Genomic DNA, 20,121 nt, shown 5'->3' with positions numbered 1-20,121 from the left:
CACCTCTGAGCAGCACAACGCAACAGGAGATGGCAGAGCGGCTAAAGCAACAAGAAAAGTAAGAGAAGAATGGCCAGAAGGGAAGGGAACAGGGGAAACCTGCTCATCCTCAGCCATGTTCAGTCCAGTGGCACCAAGCGAGAAGGTACAGCACGGCAACAAAAGACATTTCCCTTGAGTCAAGCATGTGAAAGGAGAAATGTCTGCCCTCCGTTGGCCTCTTTTGACCCCCTTCCTTGCAGGCCAGGATGGGCCTGCTCTTTTCCTGAAGTTCTCTTCAGCCACATTCTCAGCGGAATTCCACTATTTCCTCTCCTCGGAGCAAGCTGGTATCTCGGCAGCCCTGGGGTAGCCACAGGGGCGGTTTGAGAGGCCCCCTTGGTGGGAAAATGGTGGAAGCAGCAGGGCTGCCAGCTCCCCAAGCCGTATGATCTTTCCCCTCTTCAACGCAGGGCAGGACTAAGGGCCCAACCCTATCCAATTTTCCAGCACCGGTGCAGCCGCAATGCAGCTCCAAGGCAAGAGAACAAATATTCCCATACCCCATGGAGGCCTCTGTGACTGCTGCCCCCATCACAAGGTGCGGCGCATGCCCCATTGGCACAGCTGCACCGGCACTGGAAAACTGGATAGGATTGGGCCCTAAATCAGTAATGTTAGAGAAATTGAAAATGCATCGAAAAGCATTTCCATCGGGGCTCATCCAAATGTTATCCTGTCTGCACAAGCTGACTGGGGCTGCGTTCACCAGCAGGGCTGTGTCACGAGCCTGGTAGCAAGAACAGCCCCTGCCGGAAGGAGCAGTGCAGCTGGGGGAAGAAAGCGGCTTGCCCTGCAGACAGGCCCCAACACAGCTTCCTAGTACCTTCTGCAGGGCAGGCCTAGGCAGCCAGCAAGTGCTGTGCTCAGCTGCTCTGCAGGGGAGTGGGAGCCCTCTGAGGCTTGTGGGTGAGGCACCTCGCCAATGCCTCACCTAGCCAGCCCCAGACACAGTGCCCTCCCCCTTTGGATCTGGAGAGCAGCAATGCTGCTAGACCAGGTGGAGCAGCTTCAGCGGGCCCGCTGACAAGCCAAAGGAAATGAAGGTGCATCTGAAGGGTTCCCTGATTTACCTTCTCCCTGGAATGAGCCAGGTCCAACTTGGTGTTCTGGACCTCCCGCTGGAGCCTCTCGTTTTCTTGCCTCAACAGTTGCTGCTCCTGTTTGACCAGCTGATCCAGTTCGTCCCAACAGAGCTTCTTCTGCTGACTCTGCAGCCCTGCGGAATGTATGGCCAGCTCCAGAACCCGGTTCTGCAGAAAGAGAGGACAGGGTCAGAATCCCTGTGGCTAGGAAGTCACAAGACTGGGAGTCCCAAGTTAAAGGCCTAGCCCTGCCATGGCTCATTTTTGGTAGTGATGGGCAAGTCACCCTCAGCTATCTATCTGCAAAATAAGAATTACAGGTGCCCTTGGGAGGGCAGATCAAGACCAAAATCTTCAAATCACCTTGACAGTGATGAGTGGAAATAGCCATTCAGTTTTTCCACAGTTCTGCCAATGTGGTCAGCAAGTAAAATCAGGAGAGCTACCAAATGGCACAAAGACTTCTTGTGGAATTCCAGAAAATAAAGAGTAAAACTCTGGCAAATAAAATGGAAGCGTACAATAAAGGAGGCAAATGAAGAAATTGAGGAGCAAATGCATTAAAAAAAAAGATCTAAATTGAGAAATTGGGAGAACAGACGACTGATGGAGCACCAGAATCACGCACTGGATCCCGTATCGTGTCAAAATAACCCCCTGCTGACCGGCTACCCGCTGGTCAGATACCTTTTCCAGCTCATTTAAACAACAGGGACTGCCGCACTGGACAACAGTCACACTAGACCAGCGGTACTCAAACTTTTCCGGCCAGTGGCTCCCTTGACCCCCCGTGGCTGTTGGCCATGACTCCCCATCATGTTCCTGAGGGCTGGAAGGGACATCATTAAACAGGAAGTGGCCAGAAATATTAACTATATTAAATATGATATTATATTTATTATAATACATATGATATAAAATATTAAATATATATTAACTATATTATTAATTATATTAATCATCATTAATTAAATGCAGATCTTAAAATATATTATTAATACACAGCCATATACATGCTTTATAAATGAGCAGCTGCTGATCACTGTTGGAGACAGGATGCAGGAGTAGGTAGATTTTGTCTGGTCCAGGAGGACTCCTTTTTTTTTAAACTTTGTAAGCATACCAATAGAATTGTTTTATGAAATGAATTTTGTGAACAACCAGTCTGACCAACATTATACACACCCACCCCTGTGGACCCCAATCCACCTAGTCATTTCTTCCATTCTCCTTGGATAGGATTGAACCCTTTATTAATTTAATGAAATTAAATTTTTCCAGCAGCTGGCGGGGAAAACAAAAATAGACCATGAAAATATATCAGAGCTGATAAGGGTTTGGTTAGGAAGCTGATTTGTCTCCGATACTAGGAGATGCACAGCTCAAGCCTATGCATGTCTACTCAGAAGGAAGTCCCATTAGAGTCAATGGGGCTTACTCCCAGGAAAGTGTGGATAGGATTGGGCTGGCAATCACTTCTTCAATGGCTGATAAGTATTCCCTTCAAATAGTAAGATTCATCACTTTAAAAATATATCACTTTCCTCTTCAGTCAAACAACAAGATTAATATATCACTTTTAAAAACAGTACCCTTTTTCTGCTCCTGGCCAAGTAAAGGGTGTGCTTCTCTCTCTCTCTCTCTCTCTCCCCCCCCCCCTTTGCCACCTGCATGGAAACAACTTCAAGACTTCTGGTGACTGGTAAAATAGGAAGCGTTTTATTTGGGGAGGGGAAGGAAAGCGGGAAGGTTTGGAGATCGAAAGGAGGGAGTGGAAGAGGGAGGGGGTTGAAAAGAGAGATTTCACTTTGATGAGAAGCGATCCCAGGCTGGGAACTTGGAACCACCCAGACAAGGATCAGCGAGGGTTAAGGACTGCAAGCTGAGCATGCTCGGTACTTGCCAGATGGGGGTTGGAGTGGAAGAGCTTTGGAAACAACATGCAGGGAACGCAGAAGGCGGCAGCCTCGGAGTGGAGGGAAAAGAGGGCGGGGCGGCAGCAGCTGTTTCTTCTGCTTTAAAAAAAGTGCAGACAACGGGCAGAAGATGGGCTCGTATTCTGCCCAGGGGAGTGACTGTATTACTGCAAGAGGACATCCTGCGCCTCCCCTTTGAGTTCCCGGCGCCTCCTTATAGAGCCACGCCTCACAGTTTGAATAACACTGCACTAGACCAAAAAACATGGAGTGTGGGCCACACTGGAAAGATCGCCAATGAGGATGAACCATCAATGTATCAATGTATGTAAACTGGGAGCTGTTTGGGCCATTAGATGACAAAGGTGCAAAAGGAGGATAGAAGGAGGCCAGGGAGATTGCAGAGAAGGGATGTCTTTGCAGAGGAAGATGCTGTAGAGATGGCTCTGCCCGGACTAGTTTTCAAGGGAAGCAGCTGAAGGTGGCAAACGCGGGTAACAAGAGCTGAAATGCTCTTCTATGCTTAGTTCACAAACTGCAAGTCTTGGCACCATACAGGTACTTTTATGCAGTGGTGTAGCTGGGGGGGTGGTGCAAAGCACTAAGCTTTGCAAAGAGACTCACCGCTGCGTGCAAGTGGCCTCTCTCCCCTTCAGAGTCATTCCAGTGTACACCTCTGTTTTGTTCCCCCTGCCCAGAATAGCTCAGAAGGAGAGGGGCTGGTTGCATGCAGTGGTAAGGCTACCTGCAAAACTTTGTAGCTTTGCCACTGCTTCTATGGATGGGTAACTGGTTAAAAAAAATTAGAGAAAGCAGAGAATAGGAGTAAATGGCCTGCTCCCACAATGTCAAGAAGGGAGGGGTGGAGCCTCCCAAAGATCTGTATTGGAACTACAGCTATTTAACTGGTTCATAATTGATCTAAAGTTATATAATTATTTTATCTGCTTCCAGATCTGCCCCACCATTTTGGGGACTTCAGCTGCCCCACCACAACCCAGGTGGGGAGCAGCAACTGGCACAGTATGGGCCAATGCATTGATGTATGTCTGGTCAGCTGATGCCAGGACTACCTTGTCATTGGCTGTCTGCAGTTGTTTGTGCAGTGACGTCACTTCCTGCTTCAGAGCATCTTTCTCCTGCTGGGACACCCTGAGGTCCGACTTCAGTCTGGCCATCTGAAGGTTCTGTACAGCATCGTCAAAATTCTGAATCTAAGAACAGGGGAAAAAAAGAGGAAAAGGTCAATCTGATGCAGTACTGACTGGAGCCCCAAATGAGTAAGGGAGGTGCAAATTCATCTCTCAGCTCCTTGGTTAAACCGAAAGCAATTGTTGGATGTCCGACCTGGTGTTGTTTTATTGCCTATAAAGATTTGACTTGATATGGTACCGATGTTTTAAACATGCTGCTAGATACCAAGAAGGTGCCTTCAGTGGGATGGAAGGATAAATAATATATAATAATATACAGTATTTATATACCGCCTTTCTTGGTCTTTATTCAAGACTTTATTCAATGCGGTTTACATAGGCAGGCTTACTAAATCCACGCAGGGATTTTTACAAATTGAAAGAAGGTTCTTTCTTTCAAGAACCACTACATTCAAGGTGTTACACTCCAATCTGGTTTAACATTCTGGCCTCCATCCTCCCACGCTCCAAGCAGATGGAACAGCTCAGCTGCAGCTTGCCAGCTGCTTCAAGGTCGCACGATGCCGGTGGCCTCGAACTGGCGACCTTGTGGATGTTAATCTTCAGGCAAATGGAGGCTCTACCCTCTAGACCAGACCTCCTGCCCATGAGATATAAAATGTTTATATAAATAAATCACATGTGCAGAATGGAAGGGGAGGGCACCAGGTTATGTCTTGTTGTCTTGTGCGTTCCCTGAAGCATTTGGTGGGCCACTGTGAGATATAGGAAGTTAGACCAAATGGGCTTTTGGCCTGATCCAGCGGGGCTGTTCTTATGTAAGGAGGCAGGGGATGGGGTGAAAGAAGAAGTCAAGCAGAGGAGAGTGCTGGGCTGGAGCATTGCCATTTCTCAGCAGCAACCTGGTGTGTGGGCAGGGGTGGGCTGCCCCAGGTTTTCACGCTATGCAACCCATGTCAGGCATCTGCAAGCAAACACTGGCCCTGCCCATTCACAACAAGAATAACCAGTGGTTATTGGCCCTGCCCATTCACAACAAGAATAACCAGTGGTGCTTCTAGCAAGCTTATGACAATTTAACTTTGGCAGGAGATGAGAAGGCCATGGTCCTAATAGAAGGCCCAATTGAAACAGAAACAAATCTGCTAATTCCCTAGTTCTGCACTTTCACCCCGAGGACTTCTGGCTGGAGCAGAAGAGTCCCGGGACTCAAGAGTTGAAGTTCAGCAACACACCTTGTCCTGCAATGCTGCGACCTGCGTTTTGAGAGATTGGTTCTGGTGCTCCAAAGACAACTTGTCTTGCTTCAGTGAAGTTACGAGGTTCTCCAATAAGGCCACTTTAGCTACCTGCAAGGGAAGAAGAGAAGCCCCAGGGTTTGACCTCACTTGCTGAATAGCATGAAAGGATGCTGATTTGGGAAGTTCAGGATGTATTCATGTGAATGATTTCTGTCCCTCTTTTAGTATAACTTGTCAAAAATCAATCATTTATTGATTTATTTTGGTAAGTAAATTGCTTTGTGAACTACTTTTTGTTGAAAAGCCACACACAAATACTCTTCTTAACAAGAACAACGTGGCCTACGTGAACAAATAGTAAATCAAAACATCAACACGATAAAACAGTCAGAAAACTGCAGAGCCAAACCACATAACCAAGGACACCTTTTCCCTCTCTAATCCATCCTTAGGAATCTGCTCTGGCTACAGTACTGTGCATTTTTAAGGATGTATTTCATCTTTGGCAACAGAACACATCTTTTGGCAAAGAGCCCCTGGGGAGCGAAAATGTTTGGAGAAAAATAGCCGCAGAGGACACTCTGATACTGCTGAGCAAAGTGTTCATTCCGGGGTTGGGCTAAAGGGGTGTGTGAACAGGCCTTGCCCTGCGCAACCTGACCCTCACCTTCTCCATGCATCTGTTCAACTCATCGCGGAGGGCTTCCTTCTCTTTCATTAGCTTCTCATTTTTCACAACGATGCTGGAAATTTCATTCTGGAGGTCAGAGAGATCTGCACATCTGGGCAGCTGTGGAAGACAGGAGCTTTTCAGCATGCGTGACTTTGTTTGGAAAACACGGCTGCAGCCACAGTCTTACAGAACCCTCTCAGACGCTGCACCACAACACAGTCGGCCACAGAGGAATCCCCCCATGGTGCAACTAACATGCACACAGGAAACAGAACAAAATAGAACGAGTTCACTGAAATCTCTAGGGCCTGCCAAGGACATTTCGTCACCTGAGGTGAAAGACAAGGTGGTGTCCCTTCCACGAACACTGACAGGTTGCTGGAGGCCCTGACGTTAAGCTGGGCAGTGGGCCCCCCTATGGCAGACATAATGTTTTATGACAGATAATGATAAGCGTAGGCCTTGAGGCTGCAAAACTTGCTCTGGTTTTAGCATCTCTGAGCATAAGCAAAGCTCCAACACGTGCCAAGCAGAAAAGATGTGTCAAGGTCTTGTGCTGTTTGCAACAACTTGCATTCCAAGTTTGCATTCCTTGCCAAGTAACTGGCCCATCAGCAGAGCCGTGCTTGAGTTCTGTGCACCTATTATTCTGGTTATCTCTTGTTTACTGGCTATGCCAGGGTTCACTACATTTGTCTCTGTGTCATTGTTACTTCTCATGCATCCTGGCTAAGTTATGGAAGTAAACAACCCACGCAGGAGGGGGGTAAGATTTGCTCTCTGTGGCTCTTGAGGCCTGGACTAGAACCAATGGGTTAGAACAGGGGTGCCCAAACCCCGGCAAGGGGGCCACTTGTGGCCCTCAGAGGCTCCCAATCAGGCCCTCGGAGAGCCCCCAGGTCTCCAATGAGCCTCTGGCCCTCTGGAGACTTGCTGGAGCCCATGCTGGCCCAACGCAACTGCTCTCAGCATGAGGACTACTGTTCAACCTCTCACCTGAGCTGTGGGATGAGGACTCCCTCCACTACCTCCTGTTTCATGTCTGTGATATTGCTATGGCAGTGAAGCAAAGGCTGGCCTTGCTTTGTGCCAAGCCTTTTATAGGCATTGAGCTATTCCAAGACCTTCATTCATTCATATATGTTACATCTCTAATATATTCATTTATGTAAATTTATTCAAATTTTAAATAGTAAATTAATTCTCTCTTTTTCGGCCTGACACAGTGTCAGAGAGATGATGTGGCCCTCCTGTCAAAATGTTTGGACACCCCTGGGTTAGAACTACAGGGAAGGAGATTGAGACAAGGCAGGAGGGAAAATTTCCTGGGTGTAAGAGCTGCCCAGTACTGGAGCAATCTGCCACATGCAGTTGAGGGCTCTCCCCCCTCGCTGGAGGTTTTCAAACAGAGGCTGGATGGCCGCCTGTCACAGAAACGGTGGTCAAAGGCACTGAGCAGAGGGTTGGACCAGCTGACCTCCAAGATTCCTTCCAACTCTAGTACTCTCTGACACATGTGATATGCCCGTCTAGGTATGTCACATGTCCTCCACAGAGCTTGACGCAGCCACCGGAGTGCTCTGCTTTCCAGACAAAGCCACCTTCTCAGCCACAGCTATCAAGCTGACCCAGCCAAGGCTCTTTTTCCAGTCACTCGCTGGAAGTTCAGATTCACCCCATTGCAACTTAGTCACTGCTACCTGCTTGACCTTCTCCAGTTCTTGCTTCAGAAAGTGGTTCTCCTGCTCCAGGGCGTGGGCTTGGATCCCAAGCTGAGACAGCTCTGCCTCCAAGGACGAGACCAGCGTGGAGGACTGAGAGCAAAACCACAAGAAATTAAGGTCAAGGGGGAGGTAGGGACAGAGACACTTTCAGCACAATGCAGAGGCTGCACAAGGAACAACAAAACTGCCTCTTTGTCACTGAGACGGGGGAGGTGTGTGTGTGTGTGCTTCAGGCCAATATGCTCAGAAACAAGAAAAGCCTTGGGCTGAAGTAACACAAATGAGAGGGTTTTTTTTCCCCCCTGTGCAGTTGGGAGTAGGCTTTGTGACTGCCCTGGGGGGAAGCAGAGGGGTGTGTGTGAATTTTTTTTGGGTGGGGGAGGGCAGTGGTAAATGCAATGTGCAAGAGGCAGGGGCAGTGCCCCCTGGAACGCTTCCTGATGCATCTCGGGTTTGCCTCCCCTGTGCTACAAAAATCCCCAAACCTTTACTGTGCCCCTTGTGCACTGCCACCAAACCCAGAACAATGGGACTTCCTGTGTCATTGACAGGTACACTGCAACTTCTCCCTCTCCATTTCAAAGACCCAGCAGATGGCCAGGGGGGCATTCACTCTGTGGCAGCTGACCCCTATGTTCTTCCTATTGTAGGCTGCAGGTGGGATTCTGAGGTGGGGGGGAGACTTGTTTAAGGACTCCTAAGGAGTTGATGGCAGACGCACTTTGGCACTTCCTTGCTTGACTGATGCTCCAGTAGCATTCATTACTGACACCCAAAATACCTGCATTTTGCAGTGCTCTAGTTCCTCCTTGAGCCGCACACTCTCCCTCTCCCACTCCTCCCGTGGGCACCTCCCAGCTTCTTTTTCCCTCTGCCAGCACAGCTTCAGTAGCCGCTGGTTGAGATCTTGCGCATCCGCCTGGTTCGAGGAGGCTTTCCGGCCAAGTTCAGCATTTTCCAACTCGAGCTGTTGGTTCCTGGCTTTCAGTTCAGATGCCTGATTAGAAAAGAGAAGCCAGACAGATGTAAAGGGCAAATCTGGGCCTCCTGTCATGGGCCGCACAGCTAGGGAGAAGTGAAGCGTTCCCTGTGTCACCAAGCTAAGTCTGGGAGTGCCACTGACACCAGCAAATTCCCTCAAGGGGCCCTTGCCAGGATTCTTCCTGCCATCAAGCCAGCTGTCTGTGGGAAGCAGCATATGGCAAGCACAGCCTTGACCTCATCAGCCATCTACTGCCAGCTCCCCTGTACCCGCAGCTGGTTTGGCAGCAGGTGCTTCTGGAGAGGGTTTGCTCTTTACCCGGCTGAAGCACTTGCTAGAGAGCAACACCAAACAAACACAACAAAAGGCAAAATTACAGGGATGAGGGTGACAGAAGAGAGTGTCCCTCAAGCCTCCTTCCCTTGTTGCTGTGCCTTTTCCTCATTCCCTTGGTGCACCTAATATATTGCAGTCACCCACACATGAGTAGGAATTTACCTAGTTTGCTAGAGCTGATTGTTTCACTGAACCTTTTTGCTAAACCCTTTTAATAAACTGCTGTACTGTATAATTGAACTTGCTCCCTTCTCAGTCTTGCGTTCAGTGATGCTGGTCTTGCACCTAGACTAGGATGCCTTTTTCTGCTTAGTGCAGGGAGGGAGGAAGGCACGGGCCTGATCACCATGTGCCTCCTTGAATCAATCAATTAATTCCCCAGACAAACAAACAAAGCACCAGTGGCAACGACAGAACTGCTGCCTAAGGTGACAATGTGGCATTAGACACAGAGGCACTATGGGGGGGGGGAAGGGTGGAAGGGTGCTTGCTGGCTGCAGAAAGGACATAAGAACAGCCCCACTGGATCAGGCCATAGGCCCATCTAGTCCAGCTTCCTGTATCTCACAGCGGCCCACCAAATGCCCCAGGGAGCACACCAGATAACAAGAGACCTGCAAGGCCTCCTGGGAATTGTAGTTTAATAACATAAGAACAGCCCCACTGGATCAGGCCATAGGCCCATCTAGTCCAGCTTCCTGTATCTCACAGCGGCCCACCAAATGCCCCAGGGAGCACACCAGATAACAAGAGACCTGCAAGGCCTCCTGGGAATTGTAGTTTAATAACATAAGAACAGCCCCACTGGATCAGGCCATAGGCCCATCTAGTCCAGCTTCCTGTATCTCACAGCGGCCCACCAAATGCCCCAGGGAGCACACCAGATAACAAGAGACCTGCAAGGCCTCCTGGGAATTGTAGTTTAATAACATAAGAACAGCCCCACTGGATCAGGCCATAGGCCCATCTAGTCCAGCTTCCTGTATCTCACAGCGGCCCACCAAATGCCCCAGGGAGCACACCAGATAACAAGAGACCTGCAAGGCCTCCTGGGAATTGTAGTTTAATAACATAAGAACAGCCCCACTGGATCAGGCCATAGGCCCATCTAGTCCAGCTTCCTGTATCTCACAGCGGCCCACCAAATGCCCCAGGGAGCACACCAGATAACAAGAGACCTGCAAGGCTTCCTGGGAATTGTAGTTTAATAACATAAGAACAGCCCCACTGGATCAGGCCATAGGCCCATCTAGTCCAGCTTCCTGTATCTCACAGCGGCCCACCAAATGCCCCAGGGAGCACACCAGATAACAAGAGACCTGCAAGGCCTCCTGGGAATTGTAGTTAAGAACATAAGAACAGCCCCACTGGATCAGGCCATAGGCCCATCTAGTCCAGCTTCCTGTATCTCACAGCGGCCCACCAAATGCCCCAGGGAGCACACCAGATAACAAGAGACCTGCAAGGCCTCCTGGGAATTGTAGTTAAGAACATAAGAACAGCCCCACTGGATCAGGCCATAGGCCCATCTAGTTCAGCTTCCTGTATCTCACAGTGGCCCACCAAATGCCCCAGGGAGCACACCAGATAACAAGAGACCTCATCCTGGTGCTCTCCCCTACATCTGGCATTCTGACTTAACCCATTCCTAAAATCAGGAGGTTGCGCATACACATCATGGCTTGTACCCCATAATGGATTTTTCCTCCAGAAACTCGTCCAATCCCCTTTTAAAGGCGTCTAGGCTAGACGCCAGCACCACATCCTGTGGCAAGGAGTTCCACAGACCGACCACGCGCTGAGTAAAGAAATATTTTCTTTTGTCTGTCCTAACCCGCCCAACACTCAATTTTAGTGGATGTCCCCTGGTTCTGGTATTATGTGAGAGTGTAAAGAGCATCTCCCTATCCACTCTGTCCATCCCCTGCATAATTTTGTATGTCTCAATCATGTCCCCCCTCAGGCGTCTCTTTTCTAGGCTGAAGAGGCCCAAACGCCGTAGCCTTTCCTCATAAGGAAGGTGCCCCAGCCCCGTAATCATCTTAGTCGCTCTCTTTTGCACCTTTTCCATTTCCACTATGTCTTTTTTGAGATGCGGCGACCAGAACTGGACACAATACTCCAGGTGTGGCCTTACCATCGATTTGTACAACGGCATTATAATACTAGCCGTTTTGTTCTCAATACCCTTCCTAATGATCCCAAGCATAGAATTGGCCTTCTTCACTGCCGCCGCACATTGGGTCGACACTTTCATCGACCTGTCCACCACCACCCCAAGATCTCTCTCCTGATCTGTCACAGACAGCTCAGAACCCATCAGCCTATATCTAAAGTTTTGATTTTTTGCCCCAATGTGCATGACTTTACACTTACTGACATTGAAGCGCATCTGCCATTTTGCTGCCCATTCTGCCAGTCTGGAGAGATCCTTCTGGAGCTCCTCACAATCACTTCTGGTCTTTACCACTCGGAAAAGTTTGGTGTCCACTGCTGCCTCCACCACCACATTCTGACCACTTGTGAATGAGGCAGTGAATGTGCGTGTGTGTCAGGGGAGCATTTCAGCTCACTGAGACATTAGACATCTCCAGCATTGCTTCACCCTCCAGAGGGATTTAGCCGTTCAACAGAAAAAAAAACAACTCAAGGAGTTGCCTAAAAGCAAAGAAAGGTACCTGCTTCTTCAGGTTTTCAGCCATCTTCTGCACGGCAACTTTCTCTTTCCGCACAGTCTCTATCTTTTGCCTGAAAGATGCAAAATGGACAACACTGTCACATGTTACAGCACTAAATTCATTCACCGTCACGGAGCAGGGCCGAAGGATCTAGCATGAGCGGCAAAAGCATCTCACAGCTGCAACAGGCAATCCTGATGAAGTTCACAGTGACAGATGGTTTTCGACACCACATGGAATCCATGACCAAAACAGGTCAACCTCCCCTCCTCTCCCCCGGGGGTGAATTCCTGGCTTTGCACAGGAATTGTCTGGAGGTCAACTCCATTATTCTGTGGGCTTTCAAAGGGACTTACCAGAGTTCTTCTTGAGACCCATTAAGCTCCCTCAATCGCAGACTGGAAATGCTCCCTTCCTCGTTTAAGAAGGCAATTTCATTCTTCAGAACGAGGTTTTCTTCTCTAAGATTCTCAGCCTCACATCTGGGGCACAAAAATGCATGGCCTTAAGTTCCTGCGATTCCAACTTGCCTGGATCTCTACGCCGAAAGCACATTTACGATACAGACTGGTGGTTGTCAGACTATCTACTCTGAGTAAACCCTTCCCACCACACTCCCTAACTGTCTTGGGTTAGGGAGGTCCCCCTAACCCAATGGCACCGGACAGGATTCTGGGGCATGTTGTATGATGCATAGTCTCTTTGTGGGAGAGCACAGGGCTAGGCAAGTTGAGCCTCTCCATGATGCCTCTGTGAGTCAAAAGTGCACCCTCCCCTTGGGTGGACTTTTTGCAGAGAGAAGATCAGTGGTTGGCTCTCAGGAAAGCTTGCCTGCCATTAACAACTTTCTCACCAGTAAGGAAACTTCCAAGGATACTCAGCGTTTCCCCAGAAAACCACTGATATAGTCTGAAAAACTAATCATCCACTCATCTGTAAACAGAACTGGAATTTAAGCACTTGACATCTGGCTGGATAAAAACAATACAGAAATTAGTTATAAACTGCTGCTCAGCTACCAGGTGGAGTTACGTGTATTAGAGACAAAGAGAACGCGAGAAGAAAACGCCTTCTGGAGCAGAGGGGTCATACAGCAGTCTCAGACTAAGCAGGAATTCAAGGAATATTTGCATCAAGCAGGTCTAGGCAGTTGCCAACCCAACACAACCAGAGCACCATTTGAGATGCACCCACCAACCTGTGAGGCACACGTCTGGCTTGGAACTTTCCAAACTCAGGTTAAAAGCTACTGGTTTCCCAGCAAGGCTGTGAGCATCCCAGAAGGCCTCTGGTCCTCTGGTCAAGGCTAATCTACTTGTTAATACGAGAAGCTGAGGAAGTCAGTAATAGCGGTTATGAGGGAATCAGTGAGGCACTAAGATGTTAGTTTTGTAAAGCAGAAAAGAGCAGCCAAATTTACACCGTGGCCAGATCCTGTTTTACCTCAGGAGCTCGAGTTCTTGCTGCTGCTCGGCACACGTAGCCTGCAAGCCACGAAGTGCTGCGCCCAGATCGTCCCTCTCCTGAGCATGTGTGCCCTTCTGCTTCAACAGCATTGCCACCTTCTCCTTGAGCTTCCGGTTCAGCTCCTGGAGGCCCTTCTTCTCCCCCTCCGCGTCTTTGGCTCCATTCTCACAGCAGCCGTGCCTACTGCCCTTCAGGACCTTCAGATTTGCCACAAACTCTTCCAGCTTTCTGAGCCTGCTTTGCAAACTCAGCTTGGTGCTCTGCAGCTGGGAATTTTCCACCTCAAATTGGTCATGAACACTTTCAAGTTCCTTTACTTTTTCTAACAGTTGTGCTCTTTCCTCCTTAAGTTTCAGGCTCTCTTGGTTGCTTTCCTCTAACCTATCCTGCAAGCTCACCAGTTGCAGCTGGGAGCCCTCCAGTTTGTGGTTCCTTTCAAACAACTCGATCACCTCAGCTTTCAGGGCCTGGTTTTCCAGCTTGAGTTCATCAAATAACGGCAACACTTCGGGCTGTACTCCGGAGGTCTTGTGTTCCTCAGGATTCATTTCTAAAACCTCCAGCCCCAGATCTTTCAGCTCACCTTCCTCAATTCTAATTGCTTCTCCATGGTCCCTGTCAAACCGTGGAGGACACTCCTTCACCTCCTCAGCATTCACTTCAGTCTCTGGAGCTTCAGTATAAAGCCTCCCATTTCTGGTTTTACAATCCAGATGTTTTGCAGCCATTTCCCAGTGGGAGGTTCTTTCCTCACTCTCATTGCCTCCACAGGTCAACATATTGGGCCTGGGAATGGTCTGAAGGATCTCCTCGAGCTCCTTCTCAACCTTGGAGGCCATGTTTTGCCGATCATGAGCTGCTTGATCACATTCTGCTTCCAATAGGCTGATTCGTTCTTGAAGCTGACATTGCTGAAGCTTGAGAGCTTTATTCTCTGCCCAGATCTCTTCATAGGCCTTCTCCAAGCTGAGAGAAGTCTCCATGCTCTCTCCAAATATTGTCCCTTCAATTTCTACCACTAGACATGCGCTTCCATCCATCTCTTTAATGGCATCTTCTGTCATTACTTGACTGCTGTCTTGGACTGTTGTGCTTAAGAGTTGAGAGTTCATGGATGTGTCTGGAACCAGTGGGCAGAAGCCAGGGAACCGGTTTGGCTCCCTATCTGACTTTTCTGGTAACTGACCCATCACAGTTGCCCCATCTCCTTCTGCTGACCTCTGGAGCTTTTGCTCATCTGAAAGAACTTCTCTCTCCAGTCCAGGCTCCTGGGTCAGGCCAGGTCCTGGAGAATCACCCAGTTGCGTTTCGGCATCTTTTTTCGGACAAGCAACATTTCCTTGCACTTTGGACAAGTGAATCAATTCCTGCTGCAGTTTCTCAACTTTGCCTTCAAGCACTGCGATGTCCAGCCTCAACTCTTTTTTTTCTTCTTCAGCTCCACTGAGTACCTCTTGAAGTCTAGAATTCAGTTCTTCTTCCTTGTGCACAAATTCAGACTCCAGCCTTTCAAACTTTTGGCTAACTAGCTTCTGATCTTCCTCAATGATGAGGATCTCTTCTTCTCTTTTTTTCAGCTCCTGCTCATGGTTGGCTTGAACTTCCTGGAGATGCTTATGCAGTTTGCCCTCTAGGCTCTTCATATCCTGCAGCTCTTTTTGAAGCTGCTCCTTCTCCAACACCAGTGAATTTATGCGCTCCTTGAAATCCTTCTCCAGGATTTCTTTCTCTTGGGTGAGTGCTGATGAAACAGCCTTCTCCTTCTCCAGCAGGTCCTTCAATCTCTCCTGGGCCTCAGTGCCTTCCTGGATGATCTCATCCTTCTCAAATTCCCACTGGGATTTCTTCTCGCCCTGCAAGTCAGAGAGTTCACGCAGCTCTCGCTGATAGCGCTCTTCAAGGTTTTTGACTGCCTCCCCATACTTGTTTGCAAGTGCTTGTCGATCAATGGCAAACTGCTCCTCTGCCCGAGACATTCTTCCATTAAATTCACTCTCCATTTTAGTCCTAAATGTGGTCAATACAACACATTACTGACATCTCTGCTAATTCAGGGACAGAGGGCTGCAGTTTGCTTAATGCACTAGTCCTTCAACCTTCTCCCTTTAACCTTCTCAGCCTTGGGGACACATTTTAACCCTGACCTTGCTGAAGCTTAAGAGCTTTATTCTCTGCAACCCTTTAATGGAACGCTTTATTAACTATTTATTAATGGAACCCTTCTTTTCCTCCTCCCCAATATGTTTTTCTCCTTGTCTTAAAAAAAGGGTCCAAGAATGGGCCTTGTGACTGGAGAAGGTCACAATTCAATTGTGGACTGCAACTCACCAGCTTTTGCATGACAATTCAGGATTTGCTTATCAAGCAATGAGTGTGCAAAAAAAAATTGAATTAAAGGGTACAGATGTGCTTGGCTTATAATAATCCATTCAGGGTCTTGACAGGGATGAAATTCAAGAGGGGGGCTCCGTGGCCACCTAAGCTGTCTGTGTGTGCACATTGGGTGCTCAGCCAGCACACCTCATTCCTATACAGCTTGGTGGACCATGGCTGGCCAGAAGACCCTTCTTCCAATCCCATCTCAGTCACCTAACTTTTCAGATGGCCAATGGGTAGCAGCTGTGCTCTCACAACACCCTTCCCATATGACATGAATACTGGCATATCTATGTGCACACAGGAACTTACATTCAGATGCTTGTTCATATCTTAACTAAGAAGGGCCCTGCAGGATCAGATCAAAGGTCAACCTAAGTTCAGTGTCCTGCTCCTCACAGCGACCAACCTGCAATGAAGGCCCTAAAGACTTCCCTGCTGTTGCTTCCGCCAGCAATTGGCACTCAGGGGTATACTGCTGAACATGGAGGGTCCACAGAACCTGAATGACTAACAGCCAATGCCAGACACTCTTTCTTCACGGAATTGTCAAATTCCTTGTTAAAGCCATTTAAGCATGTGGCCATCATGACATTCTGTGGCAGTCGAGTCCACAAATCAAACATGCCTTGTGTGAAGTGGTATTTTCTTTTGTCCTGAAATTTCATTAGTGACTTCCAGGATATCGGTGGGGGTGGTGGAATTATTAATATGACCACCCCCGATCTGCCATTTTGCTAGGAACACTGTTGTTGCCAGTAATTAGTGGCACTGACCAGGCTTAAAGCATCAGCAGGGATACAGACAGGACTGCACTGCTCGGTCAGAACAATCTGAATTAGAAGAATGCAACTCTCTGCTTGATATATCAACCACCAACACTGGCTGAGAACAACTGTAAAAAGGATAAGAATACTACAAAACAAAATAACTTTGTATTCAACTGTGCAGTAATTACGATCAGTTGAACTGGTTCAAACCTGCAGGGCATACCTGCCCACCAAAGTATCTGCATGGCTACTGGGCTCTCACCTTTCCTCCTGGAGCTCCTGTTGGTGCTTGCTGGCCATCTCCTGCTGGAGCTGCTGCTTCTCCAGAGCATGCTTCTCCATCAGCCTCTGCAACTGTTCATGGAATTCATGCTCCAGTTCCTCCTTTTCTTCCTGGATAGTCTGGGCTAAAGTCCTCATTTTCTCTTCCATCCAAACCCCGGCCTGAATCAGCTCTTCCCGCTCTCGGCTGAAACTCTCACGGACCTCCTCCAGCCTGGCCTTAAGCTCCTCCTCGTGCCGAAGTCTCAGGTGCTCCTCCAGGCCGGCCTTCTCATCCAAGCATATCTGCAGGCTGCTCTTTTCCATGCTGTGCTGGGAGTCAACCCTCTGCTGTTCTTTCCTGAGCCTCTGCAGTTCAGCCAGGAGGTCATCCACCTGGCTCTGCAGGTGCGCAACTTGCTGTTCAATGGCTTGCTTCTCTTGGCCATACTTCCGCCGGAGGTTCTCTTGCTCCTTGTCACAGTGGGTCTTGGTCTCCTCAAGTCGCTTCTCATAATGGCACATCTGGGTGAAAGAGAAGAAAAGATCACACAAAGTTGAGCATTTCTGCAAACCCTCATCAGGCAAATACCTTGGCAACCTTACTGCAGAAGGGAAGAATGGGAAGAGAAGGAGACAATGAGACTCCTTCTCATTGGTACAAATATACAATTGCAGGCAGTGTGGTGTAATAGACAGAGTCTGAAAAAGTGTCATTGGCTTTCTGCCTATGAATTGAGTGTGTAGCCAATGTTTGTTTGATTGCTGAAAGAAGCACCATGGAGTTAATAAGATAGGTTTTCTGAGAGTTTGAAGCCTTTTGTATTACTTTGTCGTAACCCAAAAATACCCTGTAAGGTAGGTTAGTCTTATTCCCACACTGCAAATGAAGGAGATCTGATGCTGGGAGAGGGACTTCCCTAAGGCCACCCAAGTGAGTCCATGGCAGAGTCCACGGTTTTCTCAAGTCGTAGCTCTTAGATGCACCAGGGCATGTGGAGGTGCCTCTAATGCAGGCACCACACAAACAGCCAATGAGCTCTTCCTGCTATGCTAAAGTGGGGTCGGCTTACCGTGTTTGCCAGTTTTTGCTGTAACTCGCAGAGGTCCCGTTGGTGCTGATCTCTCATCTGTTCAATAACCATTTCGGCTTCTATGCTCATGTTCAGCGGGTTGCAGTCCTCGGAACCAAGCTCTAAAGGGCAGGTCGACAAAGAAAGACATGCAACTGTACAGGTTGTTCATGTGACCTAAGAGGGGCCCTGCTAACAACAATAGCTTAACAAAAAAAGTCACAACACTGAAAAAACAGATCAACAAGGGCAGAACATCACAGTCCTCAGTAAGTCAGGAAACACTTTCAGTGGCCCAGATGAAAGGAAGCAGGAAGAGACGAGTGGCCAGCTGGACTCTGGGGCTTGGAGTTCCTCCGCTGTGCTCAGGAGTGCTATTTTGCTTGGTCTGTCCTGATTTTCCTTGAATTGTACACTCAGCCCATTTGCCTGTTGCCCCAGTTTCCCTCTGGATCTTGCTATTCTGGCTTGCCCCCCTGCCCCAACATGCCCCTTCCCCATGCACATCCCACTAGGCATGCCAAGATCACTGCACTTCTCCCTCCCAGCAAGGCTTCCTGTGTACTGATGGGAAGAGCAGCTTTGATGCCCAAAGAGCCACTGAAATAACCTGTGCCAGACGCACACCAGGGGAGAGATGTACCTTGGCCACTCTCCACTCCGCAGCCCGCCAGCTCCTCGCAGAGAGAGTTTTGCAGCGAGGGCCGGGCAACTCTGCCTTGAGAGTGATACTCCTCCAGCTGAGACTGCAGTTCGTCGATCTGGTCTTGGAGCTCCTGGTGAACAATGGGAAGCATGTTCAGGGCCAGCCCAGCAGAACCAGCAGCCTCGGCAGTCCATTTGCCTGGGTTCATTTCACTGCAATTCTACCCCAGTTTCCCATAATATGCAATCCAAGCAGTTAACACAGCAAACAAACAATCCTTCTTTGCTGGTTGCTGGACTGGGAAAAACCAGCAGCGAAGGGCCGTTGAGGGAAGACAGCAGGCAGGGGAAGGGCCAAACACTCCCCCCCTCCCCGACACATCTGAAAATGAACACATCAAACTGCAGACCTGTAATCTGCCTAGTTCAGGACTGCCTTCCTCAGCTGGCAGCTTCCCAGCATCTCAGGCAGAGAACTCGCACAACCCTATTAACTGGCGAGGCCAAGATGCCACAGGACTTACCCTGCACTGCTGCTCGTACTCGTTCCTCATTTGCATCAGGCGCTCCTCCTGCAGAAAGAACTCGGCGCTGCCGGGGTCCAGGTCACCAAACTAGAGCCAAAGAGCACAGACGGGCAATTGGCACGTTTCTCTTAACTGCTACAGGCAAGACTTAGCTGGGCTGTGGCCCAAAGTCTTACGAGCAGGTTGCTCGGAGAAGAACTGGGGTGCCTTTGAACTGGAGTCAGAACAGCAGACCCCTAGTCCAGCACTGCCTCCCCTTATAGGCAGTGGCTCTTCAACATCTCAAACAGAGAGAAGTCTTGTCCAGCCAGAACCGTAACAGACTGCCCCAGCGCCTGGGGGCAAGAACATCACGTGACATCACTTCAGGGTTCTGCTGGAGGAGGGGGCACTTTGCAAGCCCAGTTCCTTCTTTATTGAGGCAGTCACTTGTAGGATCTTCCTGGAGGAGGGGATGCTGGCGGCTTCACACACCCCATTCTTTCTCTGGAGACTCCCAGTCTCAATGGAGAAGGAACAGGGTGCACAAAACCACCAGTGCCTCCTCCGTAACTAGGGCGGAGCCAAGAGGCAGTCATGCACCGCTATGTGGTGGAGCACTCAGGACTGGCACACCTCAGGCTCTGCCCTAGTTGTGGTTTCGTGTCCAGCACCTGCCACCTGACATCTTTTAAACTGACCATATTGGGGGATCAGACTTGGGACCTTCCGTATGCCAAGCTACGGACTCTCCTGACCTCTGGCCCTGGATGGCTGAAAACTCCAGCTCTGTCCATCCTCTGTAGGGTCTCAAGTGGTTGAGGCCCTGCCTATCCTCTTAGAATGGCTCCCTGCTTCCATCCTCCCAAGTCTATAGTCTTCCTCTTGCTACTGACATGCTCTTTCTGTCCCACCTGGCCTTCCCTCTAGTACTCCACCCCTCCTGTACTCCAGACGCTGTCCTTTCATCTCTCAGCTGGCACACTGCATGCATCACCAACCAGGAACCCCTCTTACCCCAAGGAGTCTTTGACCACTTATTTGCTATGGCAGAACCAAAAGGTCTGCTCACTTCAAACAACCAGTGCTGACCCAGGACATTTTGCTGCCTGAAGCAGAGCATGACGTGGCACCTGCTCCCTTACCTCCCCTCCCCAAACCACACCCCCAATTCCTTCCTTTCTATCAGGAAAAG

The 20,121-nt window shown here is 49.2% G+C and overlaps 1 protein-coding gene across 4 annotated transcripts in view; it reads right to left on the bottom strand.

Annotated features, from left to right (window-relative positions):
- NIN (ninein) overlaps positions 1-20,121 on the bottom strand; it is a 105,002-nt gene that overhangs the window by 15,137 nt on the left and 69,744 nt on the right. For all 4 annotated transcript variants that reach the window (XM_066630150.1, XM_066630158.1, XM_066630136.1 and 1 more), the window contains 13 exons: positions 18,945-19,034; positions 18,419-18,551; positions 17,776-17,897; positions 16,704-17,227; positions 13,272-15,302; positions 12,185-12,310; positions 11,829-11,898; positions 8,614-8,829; positions 7,809-7,922; positions 6,103-6,225; positions 5,430-5,543; positions 4,114-4,254; positions 1,113-1,292 (listed from right to left, as the gene is read on the bottom strand). In XM_066630150.1, coding sequence (XP_066486247.1) covers positions 1,113-1,292; positions 4,114-4,254; positions 5,430-5,543; positions 6,103-6,225; positions 7,809-7,922; positions 8,614-8,829; positions 11,829-11,898; positions 12,185-12,310; positions 13,272-15,302; positions 16,704-17,227; positions 17,776-17,897; positions 18,419-18,551; positions 18,945-19,034 — 3,984 coding nt within the window. The remainder of the gene's footprint in view (positions 1-1,112; positions 1,293-4,113; positions 4,255-5,429; positions 5,544-6,102; positions 6,226-7,808; positions 7,923-8,613; positions 8,830-11,828; positions 11,899-12,184; positions 12,311-13,271; positions 15,303-16,703; positions 17,228-17,775; positions 17,898-18,418; positions 18,552-18,944; positions 19,035-20,121) is intronic.

This window comes from Tiliqua scincoides, chromosome 1 (genome assembly GCF_035046505.1).
Source record: "Tiliqua scincoides isolate rTilSci1 chromosome 1, rTilSci1.hap2, whole genome shotgun sequence".
Taxonomy (NCBI): Eukaryota; Metazoa; Chordata; class Lepidosauria; order Squamata; family Scincidae; genus Tiliqua; species Tiliqua scincoides.
This window is presented reverse-complemented; position numbering and strand designations above follow the sequence as displayed.